We start from the raw sequence: 23,300 nt of genomic DNA on the forward strand, positions 1-23,300 counted from the left end.
GCCAAGGCTTTTCCATGGCCTGAAGGGAATATACTCATGTGTGGAGTCTGAGGTAAAGGTGTAAGAGAGAAAGGAAATAGGAAAAGGGTACTGAGAGGAAAAGAAAATAGGGAAAGTGTACAGAGAAGGAAAACAAAACAGGGAAAAGATTTACAGAGAAAGAAGAAAATGAGTTTGGTGGTGGTGGCAGTTTTCCTGGTGAGTGGGTAATTCTGGCGGTGGGTGGTGCTGCTGGTGGTTTTATTGGTGTTTTCGGTGGTGGTGGAGATGGTGGTGATGGTGATGGTGATGGGTGGGGGTAATGCTGATTGTGCTGTAGTAGTAGTGGTGGCAATGGTCACCCTCATGAGCCGGGCAGGAATAGAACTCGACAGTGGCAGGACGCGGCGCTCTGTCTCCTTCCTTCATCCACGAGGCAGGAAAAGGAGTGCAGGAGGGCTGGAGGGGGACGGCTACACTTGCGTTGCAGTGTTTAAAGAGGCAAAAAGATAAATCGGCCGGGAATTCCCCCTCATAATACTCTTTCCACGTCCCCCTCCACCTCAACGTTCCCTCCTGTACACTCATGTTTTACCCTCTTGTTGTTTTGCTCCTCTCACCTCAGTGACCTTGTGTTTTTAGACTCGGACGAACTACAAGAAGAAACTTCCCCTCCCCAAACCGCCAGCGAAACCGGCGAGTCAGTTGGTCATACGGGTAAGTCTGGTTGACACGTAGCAGGGTTTGAGCTTGTGATGCTTCCCCTCAGCCGTACAGGAGCCCAACCAAGGCCATGCAGTATATACGAAGGCCTTGCTCCAGCCAGCCGTGTGTCCCTATCTCCGCGTCTTTATCTCCGCTTTTACTTGTCCGTCTCTGCTTAGCCAGGACCCGCCCCGCCCGTCGCCCCGTTTGTTGCCTCGCGTGTGTGTGCTTCAGTGGCGACGGGGCGGCTCGGTTCACGTTACCGTTGCTCCTGATTTGTTTGCAGGCGTGTGGCTGGCAGGGGGTTCCCGGCGTGGGTGACGAGGCTCAGGTGATGGTCAAATACAACGTCTGCATACACAAGAGAAGAGGAAGGGAGGGAGGCAGGAAAGGAATATGAATGTTCTGTGTGTGTGTGTGTGTGTGTGTGTGTGTGTGTGTGTGTGTGTGTGTGTGTGCGTGGGGGAGGGAGGGCTAGAGTTCGTGGTGAATGGAATCTTTAAGGAAGGAAACAGAGATCAAAGGATTGGCGTTTACTCAATTTGCGTCAACATATACACACTCCCAACCCTTCCCTCCGCCTCCCGCCTACTTCCCCTTCATCGTGCCTTCCCTCGCCTTCGCCTCCCTTCCCTCTCCTTTGCTTCCTTCCTTCCTGCCGTCTACCACAACGCCACTTCACTGCTCACGTTCTCGCCCTCCGACTTTTCTGGCCCTGTAATTGAATTGGAACGTTCTTGTGTGTGTGTGTGTGTGTGTGTGTGTGTGTGTGTGTGTGTGTGTGTGTGTGTGTGTGTGTGTGTGTGTGTGTGTGTGTGAGACGGGATCCGGAGGATACCCCAGTACAAACTTTTATCTTTCCCTCTTTCCTGTTTTCTACTGAGCTCGAACACACACACACACACACACACACACACACACACACACACACACACACACACACACACACACACATTTCGTAAACTAAACCAGTCAAGACGTGCCCCGCTCATGAGAGAGAGAGAGAGAGAGAGAGAGAGAGAGAGAGAGAGTGTGCTTTATAGTCTTGATTTGTGAAGGCCGGGCAGTATTGCCAGCTGCGGATAGGCTCCAGCAAACACCTATATAGGTAACCCACGAACTCATTGACACACGCAGCTTTGATTTGGTAACACTGAAAAAGGAATTTCTCTCTCTCTCTCTCTCTCTCTCTCTCTCTCTCTCTCTCTCTCTCTCTCTCTCTCATACCTTCTTCACGTTCTTTCTCATTTTCTTCTTCCTTCTTTCTCCATTACTGCCTATCTCATTCCCTCTCTTCTCTCCCTCCCTCCTTCATCGTCCCTGACCCGCCGTCCCTGAGTCAGCTAGTGTGAGGGAGGGAGGAGGAGGAGGAGGAGGAGGAGGGAGGAGACGTGGAGAGGAGGCGGCCTTTTCACGTGCGTTTATTGGGGGAAGAGGAGGAGGAAGAGGAAGAGATGGAAGAGAAGGAGGAGAAGGAGGAGGATGTGATTGTTGATGTGAAGTATTGTGTAAAGATGGCACTGGAGAGAGAGAGAGAGAGAGAGAGAGAGAGAGAGAGAGAGAGAGAGAGAGAGAGAGAGAGAGAGAGAGAGAGAGAGAGAGAGAACAACCTACACAACCATAATTCATCGGTAATGGTATGGACACCTCGCGTTACCTCAGCCACGGGGAGTTGATCGTGTGCCTGTAGCGCCTCGCCTATGTAGAGGGGGGAGCGATCGGCGTACAGGACATTCTTGAAGCGGTCAGGAGGAGGACGAGACTGGTGGGCGGGCGAGAGAAAGAAGCGAACTTACACCATACAGACATACACTACTTCTGTCTTCTCCACCTGCACCTTCTCCACTGACCCACTTCCTTATTTTTTCTATACCCCTGATTAAAAAAAAGGCGTAGATGAGGAGGGAGAGATATTGGAAGTGAAGAAGGCGTAGGGGCGAAGGAGGGAAAGAGAGAATTGGTGTGTGGTGCCGATGGGGGGCAGAGAGAGAGAGAGAGAGAGAGAGAGAGAGAGAGAGAGAGAGAGAGAGAGAGAGAGAATCCGTAATGCGTAGGGAGAGATATTGGGAGTGAAGAAGGCGTAGAAGGCGTATACGTAGGAGGCGAAGAAGGAATGTCAGAGAGAGAGAGAGAGAGAGAGAGAGAGAGAGAGAGAGAGAGAGAGAGAGAGAGGGGATGACCAAGGGCGGGAGGAAAAAGGACGAAGGCGCTCGTTTGCAGTGTGACGCGTTGGTCAACAGAAAGGTTTGTTTGAACGGCGGCGCATGAAAAGACTTGATGGCTGAGAGAGAGAGAGAGAGAGAGAGAGAGAGAGAGAGAGAGAGAGAGAGAGAGAGAGAGAGAGAGAGAGAGTTTATATAAAGACAGGAGGCTAAACAGAAAGACCGGCAGTTAAGGAGAAGCGGAGGTCATGGGGTCGCTGCCGCTGGGCCAAGAATAATACCATGGCGGATTGACGTGCAAGCTGAATACGACAGTGGTTTAATGTCTTGCTATTTTCCCTCCTTGTTTTGATGTCTGTCTTGTGTTTTCTCGCTTCCCTTTCTTTTATACTTTATTTTAATCAGCTCTTATATCATATTTATTAACTTTTACGTCACATTTTCTCTCCTTGTTTTATATCTCCATCTTGTGTTTTCTTTCTTCCCTTTCTTTTTTTTTTATTTATTTGATTCAGGTTTTGTTATTTCTTTTTCTTCCCATTTTCTCTCCTTGTTTTTATATCTCTATCTTGTTTTTTTTTTTCCTTTTTTTTCCTTTATTTGAATCGGCTTTTGTTATCTTTCTTTTCTTCCCATTTTTCGCTTTTCTTTTATTTTTTATCTTGCATTTTCTTTCTTCCCTTTCTTTTCTATTTTATTCTGATCAGCTCATTATCTTTCTTTACATTTATTTATTATCTTTCTTTTATTTTCTCGCCTCTTTATTATTTGAATCTGCTCTTTTTTTTCTTTTTTTTTCATATATTTTTTCTTGTATTTCTTTATTTCCTTTTCCTTTTATTATCAAGTTAGTCGGGTGCTGGGAGACCTGAGGAGAGGATTATCACTCCACCTGGACTTGAAAAACATAATTAAAAATCTTAACCTCACCGAGATACCATAAATATCACGGTTATTTTTTCCCCTTCGAATGTTACTCTTGGCGATTGGATGTGACTGGGAAGTGCAACGGGAATTTGGGAAGGGGGGGAGAGGGATGGAGCAGGGGGGGCGGGACGGAACTTAACCCCTGAAGCAGCGGGGATAATGTTTCTTTATAGTCCCTCTAAGCGAGAAAAATGAGAAAAAATCATCCCTCACTCAAACCATTTCATAATATATATAAAAGCATTTGTGATCAGATTGAGTATCATCTTTTTGGGGGGTTTATATCATGGCACAAATTTGGCCCGTCGCTGCTACACTGTAAAGCCATAAATTTGGCCCGTCGCTGCTACCGGGTTAAGTTGGCCACGGAGGAAGGAGGAAGGCAGCTAGGAGGGTCCAGCCTTTTATTGCCTCATTTTATTTATTTAATTTTTTTTTTCCCGCGTTTCATTCATTGTTTCATTTCATTGTTCGTGCGGCACAGCGACGCGAGGCCACACGGGCGCTAGACAGCCGTAAAATGACTGACATATTTTTTTTATTGGCGGACTTAATCATTTCATTGTTCGGCACGCACAGACAAGACTGACTAGCCGCCGGCCCCGCGTTGAATAGACTGAGATGAAGGAAAGGGGGGAGGATGTGTGTGCTGGGTTAGGTTAAGACAAGTCAGGCCTCCCCAACTAACCAGTCTCATTCCAGAGAGAAATGTTTTAGTAGTAGAAGTACTAGAAGTAGTAATAATAGTAGGAGGAGGAGTCGTAGTAGTAGCAGCAATAAAAGTAATAATAGTAATGAAATAATAATGGAAATAGTAATGAAAATAGCGTTGACAATAATAAATATAGCCAATATTTTGTTTGGTTAAGGGTCATTCACTAACCTCCAAAAATATTTTTTTTTAATACCACTTTCACTTCTCTCGAAGATTAGTTTTTTTTTTTCTTTTTTCTTCTTCTTTTTATGTGCAAACATCTTATTTCAGTCATTGCTTAACTACTGAACATTTTTTCTTCAGGCCAAAACTCGAAGGGTACATATGGCAGCCAGTAATGATAAATATGAGGAGACATTCAGCTTTGTGTCGCGAATGAAGAGTGAAGAGATGAAACGAAAGTCAAGACGAAGGTGGAGAATGGCTTTGCTGGGGGTCAGAGAGATGGGTGGGGATGGGAAGGAGACGTCTTTGTGGTGGAGATGGACGCGGAGGGAAGGGCGACACAGTGGTCAGTCTTATTTTATCCCTTGACCCTGACTGCCGTGACCCCTCAGCCTCACACACGCCACTACTTTCCCCTTCTCCCTTCCCTTTCACCTTGAATTATGTATAGATGTGTGGTGTAATGTTTCTCTCTCTCTCTCTCTCTCTCTCTCTCTCTCTCTCTCTCTCTCTCTCTCTCTCTCTCTCTCTCTCTCTCTCTCTCTCTCTCTCTCTCTCTCTCTCTCTCTCTCTCTCTGTCTGTCTGTGTCTGTGTCTATATCGATCTATCTCTCTTACACACACATGAGAGAGAGAGAGAGAGAGAGAGAGAGAGAGAGAGAGAGAGAGAGAGAGAGAGAGAGAGAGAAGAGATGCAGCCAAATCACAGCAATAAGGGGAACTACCGCTGCAAATTGCACTGCCGCTTCGAGTCAGATTGGCACATTAACACTAATTGTTCTTCCCTGCACCCTTGTCCCCCCCTCCCCTCCCCACCCCTCCCCTCCCCTCCTGCCACCCTGCAAATTAAACCCTGCAAATAGAAATCCATGTCAACGCGTCTTAGTTTGGTGTGTGTGTGTGTGTGTGTGTGTGTGTGTGTGTGTGTGTGTCTCTCTCTCTCTCTCTCTCTCTCTCTCTCTCTCTCTCTCTCTCTCTCTCTCTCTCTCTCTCGTAATGCCTTTAATTGCTAGGAAATGGACGGGATGCGTGTTCCCTCTTTATCTCTCTCCTCAACAACATAATTACCATCGTTAAGCGGCCCGTGATTCGCAGATAACACGCTCATGATTCGGTGGTTCGGAAGTGGAAGGAAGCATTAAAGTTTTATGGCTGCATTTTTATATCCGAAGAGGGAGTCATTCGTGTAAGGGTTGGGTCGCTTCATGTCTTGTTTTCTTTCATCTTGTTACCTGTGCAAGCGTTCGGTGTTTGCATTCGACTCGTTATCCCTCGCTCACTTTTTTGCTTGCTTTCCCTTTCCTGCTCTGTCATGCCTTCCTCACTCCCCTTTCCTACTACTCCCTCATATTACCATAGCCTCCCTTCCCTCCCCATCCTTGTCTTTCTCACCGACTTCCCTTTCCTTCCCTTATAAGCCCCCATTCCTACTACCCCCTCATATCATAGCCTCCCTTTCCTTCCCATCCTTGCCTTTCTCACATAGACTTTCCTTTCCTTCCGCTCCTCGTTGACCATCCTCCTACATGCTTTCCCTTTCCTTCCTCTCTAAACCCCCATTCCTACTACCCCCTCATATCATAGCAGTCCTTTCCTTCCCATCCTTGCCTCTCTTACACTGACCTTTCTTTCTTCTCTCTTCTCCTCCCTTACCATCATCTCAAGCCTTCCCTTTACTTCCCTTCCTCACGACCTTTTTTTTATCACCCTTCGTCTCAAACCTCTCCTTGCCTTTCCTTGCTCTTCACCTCGGCCTTTCCTACCAGCCTCTTGAAATTCATAGCTCTCTTACACACAGAACCGATGCCCACACCTTATATTTCTCCCTCTCCCTCTCTCCTTCGCCTTTTTTCACAGTTGTTGAGTCCTTCGGGTGATTTTGTGTCCCTTTATTATGGTATTCATTACGCTGCCTCGCTCATTATAGACCACACCTCTCTCGCCTCCCCTCCCCCCCTATCTCTCTCTCTCTCTCTCTCTCTCTCTCTCTCTCTCTCTCTCTCTCTCTCTCTCTCTCTCTCTCTCTCTCTCTCCACTTCTTCATTCTTCTTACCTTTTTTTATTTTACTTTCGACTGTGCTGTTACGCGTATTATCATTTACTGGAACTTGATGAATAAATAGGGAAGAAATGAATGAATGAGCACGATGAATAAATAGGGAATAGGGATGAGTAAATAGGGAAGAGGCCGTCTGAGAGAGCGGGAGGGAATGGTGAGTGCGCGGAAGGACGACTAACAATAAACAAGAGGCGCCAACTACTGGATTCTGGTTGTCATCTAAGACGACCCCTCGGCACTGGAGGAGCCGTGGAGTGTATGGGCGCAGAAACGACAGTCATCGAGGCGTACTCATTACCCGCGGTGGTAGTTGTTGTGGTCTTGGCCTTCCACGTGAGACGCACACCACTGGCTTCCATCTGCAGTTTGTTTCTGTAAGTGAAGGTCACGAGCCGGGGAGAGGGTGACACCTTTCTTGTGAGGGATAATCCTTTCTCAAGAGAGTTGGAGCCGTTGCTGTGAAGAATGGGAAAATGATGGCGGCGGTGACCTGGAAAGTGACGAAGGGAGAGGGAGAGAAAAATAATCCTTAATGGAAAAGCCTCCTGCGTGTATTATTTCATGGTTAACTCGTATCAGTTTGGGAGTCATTTGTGGAGATGTAGATGCTGCCCACGTTTAAACCTTGAGGTGTATATCTGTTTGGTCCGTGGCGGTGCTGCTGGGACAAGGGATGGGGGGCTTCGTGGTGCAGTGGTTAGCACACTCGGCTCACAACCGAGAGAGCCTGGGTTCGATTCCCGGGCGGTGTGGAAAAATTTGGGCTGCTTTTCCGATACCCTACGCCCCTGTCCACCCAGCAGTGAATGGGTATACCAGGTATTAATCGCGGGTTGTGTCCCGTCTCCTGGATCTGTTCCCTTCTCCTATAATTCCTTCCCCTTCTGTCTCTCTCCGGCATATGACCACAGATGTTGCGCCGACTAAACGAAACTTTCTAACTTGGGACGAGGGATCAGTCAGTCAGGTGCGAATGGGAGCCTCAGACTGAGTAATGAACGTCGTCTGTTTAGTAATGAAGGTTGACGAAGACTGTCTGGAGGCCTCGAGCACTACGCGACCTCAGGAGTGTGTTTCTGGGCGCCAGACGTGCAGGATACGGGAGCTGTGATCCGTTCAAGCACCTCAATAATTAGTGGATGTGAGACGTGACAACACCTGCAAGTCAAGCATTTGGGGTCGCTTAGACAGGTGCCAATACTAGGTCAACCAACAAAGAAACGCGAGGTTGCCTTTCCTCCCTCCCTGACCCCGCCGGCATCCAGCAGAGACACCGCGGGGGCCAGGTTTACGGAGGCAGCAATCGTGGCTTCTCGTTCGCACCACCTGCTTGGCGATGCACACCCACTTGACCCCTTCATCACGTCGCCCGTAACGGGGCATCAGGAGGGCTAGTGAGGGCAAGTCGAGCCGTGGCGGGATGTGCTCAGGCCCTTGTACCAAAAGACCATAAAGAAAGATTTGGTTACAGGGCGCGGCGGGGAAGGCGTGGGAAGATAAGGCAGCACCGCCGGGGCCTTGACGAGGCATGGGAGAGCGGCCCTTCGCTGCTCATCTCGCACTTGTGGTTTATGCAACATGCGCACCGCCCTTTGTCTTGCTCCAGCGATTCATTACTCTGAATAGATTAACACTTCGTTATGATATGTTAATATAAGTGGCGTTTGGTGTAGCGAGGTTGAATAACACGATGCTGCAGGAACAGTGCGCGAGGAGTGGTTGCGTTCAGCTTCGTTCAAGAAACATAGACGCTCCCTACACTGATGTTTTTTTTTCATAATATTTACTAGTAGTAGTAGGAGTGATAGTAATAGTGGTAGTTGTTGTATCTGGAGGAGGAGTTTCGTCTTTTACCTTGAGGAGTAAGAAATATTTTGAAGGCCTCCCCCCTCCTGTCGTCCCTGGGGTGCACGTGGGCCTGGCACCAAGGAGCGACAAGGTAGTGAAGGGGGGCGGGGCGAGGCCTCAGTGGGATTAGCCATTAGCCAGATGAACGGCACTGACTTTATATGCTCTTACTCCCCCCCCCCCCCCACCCCCCAACGGTGGCGTTAATACGAATGCCTGTACTTAAGTTGAAATGTGTAACGAGTGTGGATTTGTTCATGGTAGTGGGTGTGTGTGTTGGGGGGGGGGGGGGGGTATGGGTATGGGAGTGGGTGTAGGGTCTGTGTCCGTGTGGCGGGGGGAGGGAGGGGGGGTATTGGTGTGTGAGGAAGGTGGTGCAGGAGTTATGGCAAACCTTCCAAAAATGTAATCTTATCATTTTTTCTTATGTATCTCCCCTTCAGAAAAAAAAGCTTTGTTTAATCATTCGTGCAAATACGTATCCTTGTTCCTTCCTACAACCAAAAATCCCTTACCATCAAATTATTTTTTTTATCTACATTTTTTTCTTTTCCCAGGATTAACTGTTTTCGTTTTCGTTTCACTAGAGGCTCGACGCTCATTCTAGTTTCTTTTTATTTCTCTCCACAGCCATCAGTCTCCAAGTTATCATCATTAATATATTTTTCCCTGCCATATAATTCCCAAAACCTTAATATTTTTCTTCCATTTTTTCACCGTTTCTTTCCTGTATGTGTGTGGCGGATCGATGTGGCGGGATCCCTTATCAAGCGCCCACCTGCTGGAAGCCGTTGTGGCAGGGTTTATGGGAGCCGTTCCGGGGGTAATGCCGCGGCGAGGGAGTTACGCGGGTGTCTGGTGGCGGGAAAGGCCTGGCTGCGAGGGGCGTGAGGCGGGAAGGTGTAGTGTGGGTGTAAGGAGGCGTGGGGGTGACTGGAAGAGGTGAGATTGGAAGGTATACGTAATGGGGGGGTGAAGGAGGGGGGCGCATGGATGGAATGTGTTGTGGAAATGAAGGTGTGGGATGAGAGGCCTGGAACTCGTGGACTGGAAGGGAGGAGAGGGAACGAGTGCAGGAAAAGGGACTGGTGGAATAGGAACTAGCAAGATCCCTCCCCCTCTCTGTCTCTCTTCTCTTTCATTCTTCTCTTCGCCCTCCAACCTCAACTCTTTTCTCTCCTCAACCTCAATCCTACCCCATCTTTCCTCCCCATCCTGGCTAGCCTCATTCAAACCTACCTATCTTTTCTTTCCCCTCTTTACCTCTTTCCTTTACCTCCCCTCCCCCCACCCTTACCACCAGCCACACTCCACCTGCTCCCGGCCAAGATGAAAAGGGTGCTAGACGTTCTCATCTGGAAAATGTAACGACGGAGCTCCTATTTCCCCGCAGCACTCGAGGAGGGGCGGGAAGGGTCGTGGGCCAGCTAGGCGTTGTTATACTTCTCTGGTGGTGGTGTTTGGTTGTTGTCCGCTGCGCATTGTTCCTTGTGGACCATTCTCTATTGTCTGGTTGTTGTTGTTGTGTATCGAGGCGAGGTTTGGTTGATTGTGTAGTCTAATGAGTGCACATATTCCGGGACGAGGAGGAATGAGGATGCGATGGGTCAGGGTTTTAGATTAATTCATGTATTAGTGGTAGCGATTTGAGGCGTGGCGGGGGTATAGGAAAGGCAGGGTCGAGAATGAAAGAAGAGATGCAAGTCATGATCAGTAACAGACCAGATTATTGCTTCTCAGTGATTACACACCCACACACAAACGAAATAAAATATATACAATCATTTAAAGAATTGTACCAGCAACACACAAGTAACAACCATGTACTATACACACAAAATTGGTTTCCCCGATAAAGAAGCATTAAGACTGAGCAGGATATACAGGTTGAGGTAGTGGGAGCACATGGACACGTAGAGGCGCAGGACATCCATGAATAATTTAAAGTTGCTACATAAGAGGAAATACCGAAGCATTATGACAGGAGCACAGGCACAATCATCCATACTTAAATCCCGATAAATACAGCTCTTAATTTACGGCGTTGGCAGGTCTTATACACGGTGCGCCCTAACCATCACCACAGGCTACCGTCACCCATCACAACACAGCTTTACTCCAGAGATCAGAACCCTTCCTCTGCCACACACACATCGCTATCTCCCTTGCATGCGTCCTTCAGCGTTGTAGCGCAAAACGGTGATTTCTTACAAGTGTGGCGAGAGGTGGAGAAGCTGAGGCATCCAGGTAGTGGAGGGGACGTGGAGAAGGACAAGAGGAAGAGGTTAGGAAGCTTAGTCAATTAATGGCGGCCGAGCTAGGGAGAGCTGGTGGCCTCGAAGCACGTTCTTGTGTATACTCATATTTTTTATAAGACCTTTGTCTCTGCTTTATTGCCTGTTCCAGCCTCCCCCGCCGCCCACATAAGTACTAAAGTGTGCCCTTGTTGCATGTTGTAGGCCCATTGTAGGGGATATGGAGGGGGAACAAAGGCAGTGAGGATATGTAAGCGATCAGTCATCCTCGTCTTTCCCTCGCCTTCTCTCTTCGTCCACACAAAAGGATCCGTTTGTTGCATGTTGTAGAGGTATGGAGGGGGAACGAGGGTAGTGAGGATTTGTAAGCTATCAGTCATCCTCATCTTTTCCTTCGCCTTCTCTTTTCCTTCTGCGGCGTAGATGAGGCAGAGCATTGTAGTTACGCATCCCCCTTCCCCCGTCAGGCCGCGGCGTGCATTGTCAGCGGCCTTGTGGGGGCGGGCGGGGGCGACGGTGATGAGTTGAGGCTGCTGATAACGGAGAGGCCCCCCACCCCCCTTTTCCCTCCTCCGGTATCTTCTTTTTAATACTGGGCAGGAGCAGGAAGAGGAGGAAAATGATAATAATGCGTGGTATCGCTGTTGGCTCTGAACTTGACAAATAATGTAGTTAAGATAATGATGCAATTAGTGATGACTATATAAGCTGAAGATTGTAATTAGTGGGGAATGTTGCTGCTGCTGGTGAAAAAAAATAATACAAAAAATATCGAAGAGGGGAAGGCACTTGTGGTGGCAGTGTGAAGAAACATGTTTTAGTAGGCAGGCTTCATGAAAATTAATGACGAGAGGCCTTAATAACTCTTATAGACCGGAGCTGCCAGGGTGGCTTAGACGTAATCGCAAGAAAACAAATATTGCGGCAAAGTTTTTACAGTATATGCGGGGGTCGCCTGGACGCACCGTTGTCCGTCTCTGGTTCATCTCTGCCCACTTCTGGTTCCCATAACATTTTTTTTATATTCACAGCCATCACTTTCCAGGAATAATATTTCCTCTTCTGGCCATATCTTGTTCTCTAGTTTGTTTGTTTTACTTTTTCCTGAAACTCTTTCCAAAGTTTTCTCTCACCGTGGTTTAAGCATTCTTATGTTTAGACTCCTGCTTCATGTTTAGGCGCCACTTTGCTATTTACACCTCATTGGTTCCCCAGTGGCTTGAGTTTTGGTGCGCGCGTGTGTGTGTGTGTGTGTGTGTGTGTGTGTGTGTGCTTCATATAGCATGATGCTGAGCCACCATTTCCTGAATTTGATCAGAAGCCAGTTAAATACTCTTCTGTGCAGCCACCTTAGTCCTGAGCTGTACTGTAAGTTGTCACGAGTTTCTCATACACGTGCATCTTTATTTCTCGTCCCTCCCAGTCACAGCGTGCATACCTTATTAATGCAGTGTCTCTTCTCCAACAGCACAGGAAGATGGTTGTCGCCCTCTACGACTATGACGCGACGGAGGCCGGGGATATGTCACTTCGAAAAGTAAGTATACAGTGAACTCATTTTTAGTAGGTATATAACTCCATCAAGATAGGTAATGTCTGTTCCATGCTTATCATTTAATTCATCAGTGTTGTACTTAATGAAAAGTTTGTATGAATATAATGCTTGATCGACATCAGAGCACTGTTCCATATGCTACAGATTACTAAATTTGTTTTCATTTTCCAGCACGACGAATTGGAAGTCCTCAATGATGAACAGGAACACTGGTGGAGGATGAGGAACATCCAGACTGGGTATGATAAGGCCAATTTAAATTTATAGATGTATTGTAATCAATAAGCAACAATTAGTTAAAGCAAAAATCTTTCTGTGAAAACCAATTACATTATCATGAAAATGTAAATCAGAAAAGGTAATATTTTAGCCTCAACTGCCTCCTTATGTACAACAATGGAAAGAAACATTGCTGCCTGTGTGGTAGAATATTGTGAAATCCCATCTCCAGATATTCTAGTACCTAGAAATATTCTACCACACCTGCACTTTATAGTGGGCCGGGTGGCTCAATAGGTTTCGTGCTTGATTGACGACTAAGCTAAGGGGTTGAGAGTTCAATCCCAGCCCACAGCAGCTTCTTGGTGAGAGAGGTAGCACTCTTGTAACCCTGGTTGAGCTATATGGTCTTAGCTGCCTAGCTCTGGAGATTATTAAATCACCTTCTAATCAACAGAACGAAAGACCTTGCATAATACATTTGCCTGGAGATTGGCAAGTCATCAACCTTATTTAGTAGAAGGTGAAGCAAAGATGGAGACAATCACAATCGAGTAGCTTTAAAATGTCCTAGCCCTCCAGGACATTCTGAACATTAATAGACATGTCATTCCTTACTAACTGGCTGATTGTCTTGCAGACTTGAGGGCTTTGCTCCAAGTAACTATGTGAGGGAGCAGGGCAGCATGTGTCTACAGCAGTATGAGTAAGTAGACTACTTGCATTAATAGTTACTCTTAGCTTTTCCTGTACCATATAAATATTTATCAGAAAAAGCATTTGTTCTTGAGTTCAATTTGTGTACTCTCATATCAGTGCAATGAATGTCTGGGTGTGTTCGCAGGTGGTACTTGGGGGACGCCACCAGACAGCGAGCAGAGGTGTTGTTAATGAAACAGGAACGGGAAGGCGGCTTTGTTGTCCGGAACTCTACCACCAACTCTGGAATCTATACACTCTCTGTCTTCTCAAAACAGTAAGTGGAGGCCTTGTAAAGAGTGGAGACCTTGTAGTTGCAGTAAATGTGTTCAACTTTGTGGAGGAAACAACATTTGTATGTTGCCTTCACAAAGCTGCACTACCTCAGACGAAATATGCGAAGAAAAGTTGTCACAAAGTAAAGTCTTGTGTACGTTGCCAGTGAACATCAGGAATGAAAACTGTTCTTACCCAGTCTATGAGGATATCATTATCCTTTGGAAACTCCTCTCCTCCTCTCGTAAACTCTGGAACAGCCTTCCTTCGTCTGTATTTCCTCCTGCCTATGACTTGACCTCTTTCAAGAGGAGAGTATCAAGACACCTCACCACCTGAAATTGACCTCTCTTTTGGCCACTCTTTACTTTTATCTTGTTAGGAGCAGTGATTAGAAGGCTTTTTCTTCTACACCTTTTTTTTTGTTGTTGTTGCCCTTGAGCTGCTTCCTTTCCTGTAAAAAAAAAATAATAATAAAAAAGGCAATCAGATTGTCTGATTTAGTTGGCATTAATTGGTCCACCAACTTTAACATGTCCATAATATCATGTTTGGCTCATTTTTTTCGAAATCATCACCTGTCAATGGTTCTCTAATGTTGGTTTCATCATAGTTTATAATAATATGACTTGCAGGAGCACCTTCAAATGATTATCATAGTATTATTACACATCTTCCTCAGTAACAGCAGCTGATATTTTGGCAGACTGCAAAATAGAATATCTGAAAGGTGGTCTAAGAAACTATATATGCCCAACTCCACTGTTGAAGGAAGATTGTCAACAAACTGTTTTTCATGTTCTAGATTTCTCTTAAGAATTTCTGCATCTCTGTCTCACCTCACCCTCAGCCAATCAGGGGTCAGGAGGGACTCTGTCTTCTGCCAGTTCTCAGCTTTTTTCTGACTTGCATTACTGTTGCATGGCATGGCTGATTATAATGTAGCATTTGATTTGTTCTGAATTTAAAAAAAAAATAAAGTAATCAATAATGAATTTCAAATTCATGGTCTTGGGTTAAGTAAATAATTAAATATATTCACTAAAATCAATGTTTTCTATGTATGTTCTAGCATCAGTTCATTTTGGCAATGTATGAGTATGTACTGGTATCTACAAATTGTACTGGTACACCCCTACTAAAAAGACAGCTCTATATGCAACTTTTCAGTAGACCTAAAATGGAAAAATTAATATTGCAACTCTCCAGAATTGTCCCCCTGTCCAGGCTTGCCCAACTTGATTAATTCTTTTTTCCACAATTTACAAAATAATTCCAGCATTATTTTACAGACTGTGTACTGGTTTTATCTAATTCCCCCACTGTCTCCCCAGGTCTCGGCCGCAGGTGAAACATTACCACATCAAGAAGGACCAGGAAGGGAATTATTATCTTGCACATCATATCAAATGCCCAACCATTCCTGAACTAATATACAGGCACCAGCACAACCCAGCTGGATTATGTGCAAGACTCAGGCCACCCTTACAAGGGAGACAGGCTCCTACAACTGCAGGACTGGGCCATGGTATGTATTACACAAACCTTAACAGTGTGTAGTCTTTTAATGTTCCAATCCATATCAGACAAAGGCATTATCATTTTCCACAAAGATGTAATAGAAAAGGGAAGGTAAAACTGGGAACATACACTATAGCTGCATGTGGCCTTGGTGCTCATCTTGTAACGGGCTTGTCGGGGGGCGTTTAAAGGGTGTTCATTAAGACTTCAGCTTCCTTAAGGCGAATTATATTCGTAGCCTTTATGTACAAGAAGCGACGGAGCGAGAGCGACTGTCGTTGTGTGTCAGTCGGACTCTCGTGAAGGAGTCGGCGAGTTACAGGTTAGAAAATAATTGTTACAATTGGTCACGTATGTCAAGGTGACCTCCACGCACCATCAGAGTGCAAAGTATACAAAACTGAGACGGTAAACACTGACGGACGACATTCCTATAAGGTGGCGTGATCTATCTGTCGTGGGTTTTTCCATTGACAATTGTATGCCTAATTCGTGGTGATATTAAATAATAACAATACATTGATATCCTACTATAACAATCTCTGTAGCATTGGCCCTTGAGTCTGTGCTGGGTGAGAACATATTATCCTGGGATGCAGGGCCAGTGTAACCTCTGAGTTAGCACAGTTTGCCCTCCCAAAATTTCACCAGGTACCCATTTATAGGCCATCCTGAAAAGGATGGACACTGACTGCCTAGACCGGGATTCGAACCCAGCCTCGCAGATTCATGACTATAGGGTAACCACTAAACCATGGAGGCACTTAGATGTAGAAAGGCATCTTTAAAACTTGTTTTAACATATTTGTTTGTATGTTGTCTCATGTACTATAAACATCATTGGAAACTTTTACTTTAAAACTATTGCCTTACACTGTGAATCATTGTTGAATGCAAAATTGCACATTTCATTGCCTGTATATTTAAGTCTGCTTACAAGTTTTCAGCACGAATAATTTGATATAACCATTTTTTAAAATTTGTGACCAAACTTTCAGACAAGTGGGAGATTGACCCCAGTGCACTAAATCTGATGGAGGAGTTGGGCTCCGGACAGTTTGGTGTGGTGCGTCGTGGTAAGCTCCGCTCTCTGGACGTGGCCGTAAAGATGATGAAGGAGGGAACCATGAGTGAAGACGAGTTTATTGAGGAAGCTAAAGTGATGAGGTAAATAGCATGGATCCCTATTTTGTTCAATCACTTCTTATTTTTCATGATGAAATAATATATAGTCTATCGATTTTAACTTGAGCCCTTGGGCGTGACTCACACAATGGACAGCTCAAGTAGATCTCACTCTTGCGCCCTGCATAGCCATGCAAAAGAGAGAGAGTAATGGAGTGATGTGGCACCAGCACAGTCTCGTAGGGAATCCCTGAGTCGTGCCCAAGAGCTCAAGTTAAAATCGATAGATTTTAGTATATCAGCTAACTCTTAGTAGTAACTGCTAAAACTGCTTTTGAAAAGAAATGTGATTACTGAAGTTGAGGCATATCAGGTAGGAAACAATTTTCATTGTAAATAGAGAAGGATAATCAAAAGATCCATGACAGGTAATAATAACAGATTAAGTTAAAAAGTGGCTCTGTGATATTGAAAACAATATATACTTTTTTTATTTTAAGCACTAATTCTCAGGATCTAATTACAAACTGTATGTATATATATATATATATATATATATATATATATATATATATATATATATATATATATATATATATATATATATATATATATATATATATATATAAATATATATATATATATATATATATATATATATATATATATATATATATATTAAAATTTGTCTGCTCATTGAATTCACAACTTGCCCATGCTTTGTAATGTTTACTATAATACTTTTCAGACAACTGCGACATCAAAACTTAGTCCAGTTATATGGAGTTTGCAGCAAGCGTCGCCCAATCTACATAGTGACAGAGTACTTGTGCCATGGCTCCTTGCTGAACTACCTCCGAGACAATGAAAAAACTCTAATGAACAACACAGCTGTCTTGGACATGTGTTTGCAAGTATGTCATTTTCTTTTCTTCCCACATCAGTCATTACTATTTTATGTAGTTGTCTATTTACTTAACCCTTTGACACACCAAAAGTTTAATAAGTTTCTCTTTCCACTGCGACATCCGTCTGGGGCTCCCTAGGGGGCCTCGTGGAATGGCCTGACCGTGTAGCAAAATTTTTATCATGTTATCGATATCACCCATGAGTATTCTTTTTTTCCTGGCATTATTATATATTGTTGGTTCTGGAAGAGATTATTCTGCCTTATGAAAGAAAAAAATATCAAGAAATGCAAATAAGTAGCGAAGTTTGCTGACTCTGAAAAAACAATTTAAAGGGACGACAGTCACGTTCACAGGCTGCCTGCTGAGAGGCAACTAAACCACAGGCAATTCAAATTCAATGGCACGAGCCTGTGTCCCCATCCAGGGGGTGGCAACAATAAAAATAAAAAAAATAAATAAATAAAAAAAGGAACAGGATGCCTGTATACCAAGTTACCGCTCATAATCCAAGGCATTTTTTGCGAGATTCTTTTGCTCATAAATCAAAACACTTGTAAACTAAGGCACTCGTAAACCGAGGTATGACTGTAAATCAAGTGAAAGCTAAAATTACTTATAAAATCTTACACCCTCTCTCCCAATCTTGCCCTCATACACTTTTCTCATAAAGTTGTCCTTGTTTATCCTCATTATATGTCCAAACCATCTCAGAGTGCCATGCTTCGACCATTCCAAAATCTGCTCCCTTCAGTGTTACACCCATACCAAACCTCTCATACACACCTTCATTGCTTTCTCCATCGCATCTCTTATATAGCTCATATCCACTGTGTGTACTTGTGATTGCTGTGCTACATTCCACGTCCACGTCTCTGTTGCATATGACAGATTTTAGAGGATAAGGCTCTTTCTTATACCCTTCTTTACCCCCATTCTCACACTTCCTTTCATAACTCTACAATGCACCCATTACCTGTTTCCCCTTCACTGCCCTTACCCTCACCCCTCCCTACATGTTCCCATACTTAAATAGAACTGTCCCTAAGTATTTAAATTTCACTCCATCACTTCCTCCAACCTTTCTCTCCCCAGTCAGATCTGAAACTGTTTATGCTTTCTTTTCTAATCTATATGGCATTGCAAAATCAATAGTCTGCTCTCTTGCCCTCTCAAAACACGATATTCTTACTTATGCCAACATTTGCTTTCAACTTTCTCGTATTGTACATCACATAAATTTCATTCATAATTCTCTGCGGGACCCCCTTAGTTTCTGCAAAAAAAACACCACCATTTGCAAATAGGCCTGACACCAAAGGTTACTCTGTACCTATCACTTTCACCTTTTGTAATGTGTATATTATAATTTACATGTGAATGTATGACTGTACGTGTGGTGACATCCGGTCGGTGTCGCACAACAGGATACACAACAGGACGTGTTGTTAAACATCCTGTTGTGCGACACCGACCAGGTGTCGCCACACATACCATCATACATTCATATGTACATTATAATATACACATTACACTTTGGACCTAACTCACTCTGGGTTTCATTTCTTTCATACAAGTGTTAAACAGCCACAGTTACATCGCACACCTGTCTCACACCAACACCGAAACTTTCGCTTCCCTCCCTGTTCACTGTGCACAAAAGCTTTGTCATCCTTCTAAAAAAACATGATCCCTTCAAGTAAATGCCTTCCCCTCTTCTTTCTCTTCAGGATGTACCAGAAACCCTTACTGTCAACCCTGTCATAAACCTTTTCCAGATCCATGAAAGCAGCAAAAATCTTTTTATACTTATCTAGGTAATTTAAAATACCATTTTCAGTTCAAAAAATTGATTAACATATCTCCCTTTGGTAAGACCTACACTTTAAACACTTTTATCAGTTCATCAGTCATCTGCATTCAAAACTTTTCCAAATACATTTTCTGATACACTTAGTAAGCTTATTCTCCTATAACTGTTAAAACCATCCCTACTACCTTTTCTTTTAAGCAGTAACACAATCAGGGCCTTTCTCCAGGCTTCCAATACCCAATTCTGCTCCCATACCAGATTACAGCATTTCTGTTATATACTGTAAATTGTGGCGTACAAGTCGACCTCCAGATTATTAGCTCAAAATTATGGGTCAGGCATATATGTGCCCTGTAAATCAGCCCTAAAAATACAGTAGGTTACTGGTAGGGCAAAACTTAAATGTGGATAGGCTACTGTATGGTATACGACAACCTGTCGCAAAAACGTGTTAAGCTGGTATCCCATTGGGCCTTTTTTCACATGGCCAAGGTCAGTTACTGTATCCACAACGTAAACAAAGAACGGACCATTCACTTCTTTTTTAATTCTTCTTGGTGAAGTTTTCATGCCTGTGGTCTTGCAGCATGGGGTGTTTTCTTATCTTGTCAATTAAATAGTAAACAAAGCAGCTCTGCTGTTCACTTTACGAGTCTCTTGGATGGTCATCTTCCACTGCTCCTCACTCCTCAGCCACTGCCGCCGTCTGTTTATTTACATACATATGCAGTTGCTCATACCCACAACTGTTTTCCATCCGTACAGATAACCGACGACCCACTCCCGGTTGAGCGTACGGGCAACCGCGGTTGCCATTCGGTGGTGTAGGCTCACATTTTATTCTAGCTGTATGTCAACCCCTAGTTTTGGAGAATTTTTTTCAGGCTCAAAAAGTCAACTTGTATGATGCAATTTCCAGAAATCAGTTCGAGGATTTTCTCCTACTTTACACTTTTCCTCTATGTCGCTCCCCTCCACTTCCCCTTGTAGATACGGCCACACTGTAATCACTATTTTCATACTGGCCACTCCATGCTCTCCTTCCCACACAGTAGTCAGTCACATTCAAAATGCCTTTTCTGTAACTCCTCTATCTCCTTACTCATTTTCATTGTTACTCCATCACTTTCCTTTAGCTTGCTCATGTCACTCTTCATCTATTTTTCTTTCCAGAAGAGCTGTTTGTTCTCCAGATATTTTACTGATATTTTCTTACCATAATTGTCATTTACTCTCTTGATTTTCCCTAACCGATCTATCTACAAATACCTTACTCTCTGTATTTCCTCCCTCCTGCACTTTGAATACTATCAAGAGAGGGAAAACCTCTCTAACCAAATGTGACCCCTGTTTTTTTCACAATCTCCTCCTCCTCCTCTATTTGCACTCTATAAACCAGCAAATATGGTAATCTTTAAAATTTAATAATTTATTTCAGACTCTTCTCTTTGCTCAGCTTCTCCCATCTCTTCCTATCTACACCTCTTGCCCTTCACATGTTTGCCCTTTTGACAAGATTTTCACTTTTTTGCAGGTTTGTGCTGGTATGGAGTATTTAGAAAAGCAAAAGTTTATTCACCGTGATTTAGCAGCAAGAAATTGTTTGGTAGGAGCAAATGCTGAAATCAAAGTAGGAGACTTTGGTCTTGCACGGTAAGAAGAAACACTATCACAATGCATGTGTGACCCATTATAAGGACATGGCTAAGTTTTGTAAAAATTACATGTTAAGTTCTATCTTTTCGCTTCTATCCTGCTATTTTATCCATAGGTTTGCTTAGGGTAATGGATACTTTCAATATTTTTTTTTGTTTTTCACATGTTGCATATTGCAATATTCTGAAGATCTTAATATATCTGCACAGCTTTACATCAGTTGAATTAATATTATTTCACAGGTTTCCTTTTCCATGCCACTGATGCATTTCTTGATTTATATCTTATTTTAAAATATATACATACAGCATTTGCGGTTATTGGCATTGAGTCCTAAGTGTTATAAATATTCAAATATTGTTCCCCATCAGGTATGTTGTTGATGATGAGTACACCAGCTCTGGGGGTGCTAAGTTCCCAATCAAATGGGCTGCACCAGAAGTGCTCAATTTTATGAGATTCTCCTCCAAGTCTGATGTGTGGGCATTTGGTGTGCTGATGTGGGAAGTGTACACCTGTGGAAAGATGCCATATGGCAGGATGAAGAACCCAGAAGTGGTTGAGATGGTGCAGAGCGGACGGGTTCTGGAGCAGCCTAGATACTGCCCAGATTATGTATATTGCGTAAGTATTAAGGGGGTGGCTTGAGCAAGTTGATCAATCCTGCCATATGTCTGGAGGAACTGCTGGGTTTAGTGTCATAGGGTGGGTGAGGCAGTGTGCCCCCCTTGGCGTATGCCCCCACTGACTAATTGACAAGTCATGTTGTATTTGATACAATTATTCACTTTTAACCATAGTGTTGATATGAACCATTTACTTTTTCCCTAACTAATCACTTTGTATTTTTTCATATCCATTGATCTATTTGCACCTCATGATCTGAGATGTAGCATTATTCTAGGATGCCAGTGTCATTTCTCCAGGAAATGTAGTTAACTGCAGCTAGTCCATGGCCAATGGATAGCCAGCCTTATACAACCTTGCAGTTCTTATGCCTATAAAATATCTCTACAAGCTGAAACTTGAGTATTTAGGTTACTTTATTGCTATGCAGTTCTTATGCCTATAAAATGTCTCTACAAGCTGAAACTTGAGTATTTAGGTTACTTCATTGCTGATTTTACACTTAAGTTAACAATTTTATCATGTTTCCAGGTTATGCGGCAGTGTTGGACTCCACAGGCAGAAGCACGGCCATCCTTCAGTGAAATTTTAAGAACTTTTGCAGATGAATGAATATCACATAGCCATGTCGCCCCCACCCCCGAGCTCACACTCAATATGACTGTATAAACAGTCATTTGTAAACAGTGCAGAATGTTGTGGCCAAGATGACTTGCTAAAAGTTATTTTTAATTACTTGCAATACTATGAATGACAAAGTGTGCAATTAGATATAAGATTATATAAAATGAATTAACACTTGTGATAATAATGGACTCTTGTATATGGTAAATTCTGAAACAAGTAAAAAAATACCCTAGTACTAGGTTTTTTTTTTTTTTTAAGCTGTACATATCACAAAACTTTTGTCAAATACTTCATACTTTTGCCAACAGGTGTTGCAATTCAAATTATTTAAACTATTAATATAGTATCTTGACTGACTAATTCAGGGTAAACAGAAATTACAAATTTTTTTCTGAAAATTTGTAAGAATTTTCTGAAAATTAATGCAGATTATTCTGCATAAAGAAGGTAGAAGTAGTGCAGAAGGCATCAGGTATTTAAGTGAAGTGATAATGGTGAGGTAACACTTGTGATTTAAATTATACATGAACATTGGTGAGTGACACTACCAACCATGAGGAATCTGTAAAAAAAAAAAGTGCAATTAGACAAATTATTAAACTATTAATATATTATCTTGACTGTAATTCAGAATCAAAGAGTAGTACCGCATTTTTTTCTGAGAATTTGTAAAAAGTCTCTATGAATTAATGCAGATTATTCTGCATAAAGAAGTAAGAAAGTAAGCAGAGGGGTTTTAAGATTTAAGTGAATAAATGATGGTGACACTAAATTATTAATGAACATTGGTATATGAAAAAAAAAAAAAACAGAACTTCCACTGCTTATTCAAAGGCATTTCTATCTACTTTTTCCTGCCATGCTCTCCAACTGAGGCCCATCTTTGCATTCATCCCTCATGATGTAGTCTATATCAAAAAGTCAATTTTGTAAGTTATAGGTTAAGATAGTGATAAATTCATATCAATGCTTCCAAAGCCCTTTTATATTGAAGGAAACTTAGGGACTCTGATCCTAGAATTGCTGGCTCTTTCAGTATTCATCTTTATCTACTTTGGGGACCAGTGAGTCAAACTGAAACTCTTGCTAAGACTGAGCACACACACATATGAATCAACTAAAGTAATATTTCATACAAAACTTGAAATAAAACAGTAATTCCCAATTTTTTGATTTTGCCTACTGAAAAGTTTATTCATTTATCGGACACTTCACTATTACCATGCTTTAATCTTAGCAAGATGTTGGTGTTAATATGACCATCAACTTAGCCCAGTGGCTACCTAGTTCATTACAGTGAACCTCACATACTGTCATATATTACTTAATCCCTTATATCACTTTTCAGATAATGGAAAATGTTTAAAAAATCTTTAGCTGTAAAATTTTATACAGTAAAACCTATGTATAAGCAGAGTCAGGCTTTTATCCTCTGCAATATTATTGGAGGAATCATTTT

The 23,300-nt window shown here is 43.2% G+C and overlaps 1 protein-coding gene across 1 annotated transcript in view; it reads left to right on the plus strand.

The window, feature by feature from the left end:
- The window catches only part of LOC127005805 (tyrosine-protein kinase Btk29A-like), a 72,728-nt gene extending 50,652 nt beyond the window's left edge, over nt 1-22,076 (plus strand). Inside the window, exons 3-13 of the mRNA XM_050874927.1 lie at nt 622-696; nt 12,284-12,352; nt 12,542-12,609; nt 13,230-13,295; nt 13,434-13,565; nt 14,890-15,092; nt 16,084-16,252; nt 16,959-17,124; nt 20,466-20,584; nt 20,959-21,211; nt 21,746-22,076. Of these exons, the coding sequence (XP_050730884.1) occupies nt 622-696; nt 12,284-12,352; nt 12,542-12,609; nt 13,230-13,295; nt 13,434-13,565; nt 14,890-15,092; nt 16,084-16,252; nt 16,959-17,124; nt 20,466-20,584; nt 20,959-21,211; nt 21,746-21,826 (1,401 nt within the window). The 3' untranslated portion in view covers nt 21,827-22,076. The remainder of the gene's footprint in view (nt 1-621; nt 697-12,283; nt 12,353-12,541; nt 12,610-13,229; nt 13,296-13,433; nt 13,566-14,889; nt 15,093-16,083; nt 16,253-16,958; nt 17,125-20,465; nt 20,585-20,958; nt 21,212-21,745) is intronic.
- The last annotated feature ends 1,224 nt before the right edge of the window (nt 22,077-23,300 follow it).

Source organism: Eriocheir sinensis, chromosome 31 (genome assembly GCF_024679095.1).
Source record: "Eriocheir sinensis breed Jianghai 21 chromosome 31, ASM2467909v1, whole genome shotgun sequence".
Classification (NCBI taxonomy): Eukaryota; Metazoa; Arthropoda; class Malacostraca; order Decapoda; family Varunidae; genus Eriocheir; species Eriocheir sinensis.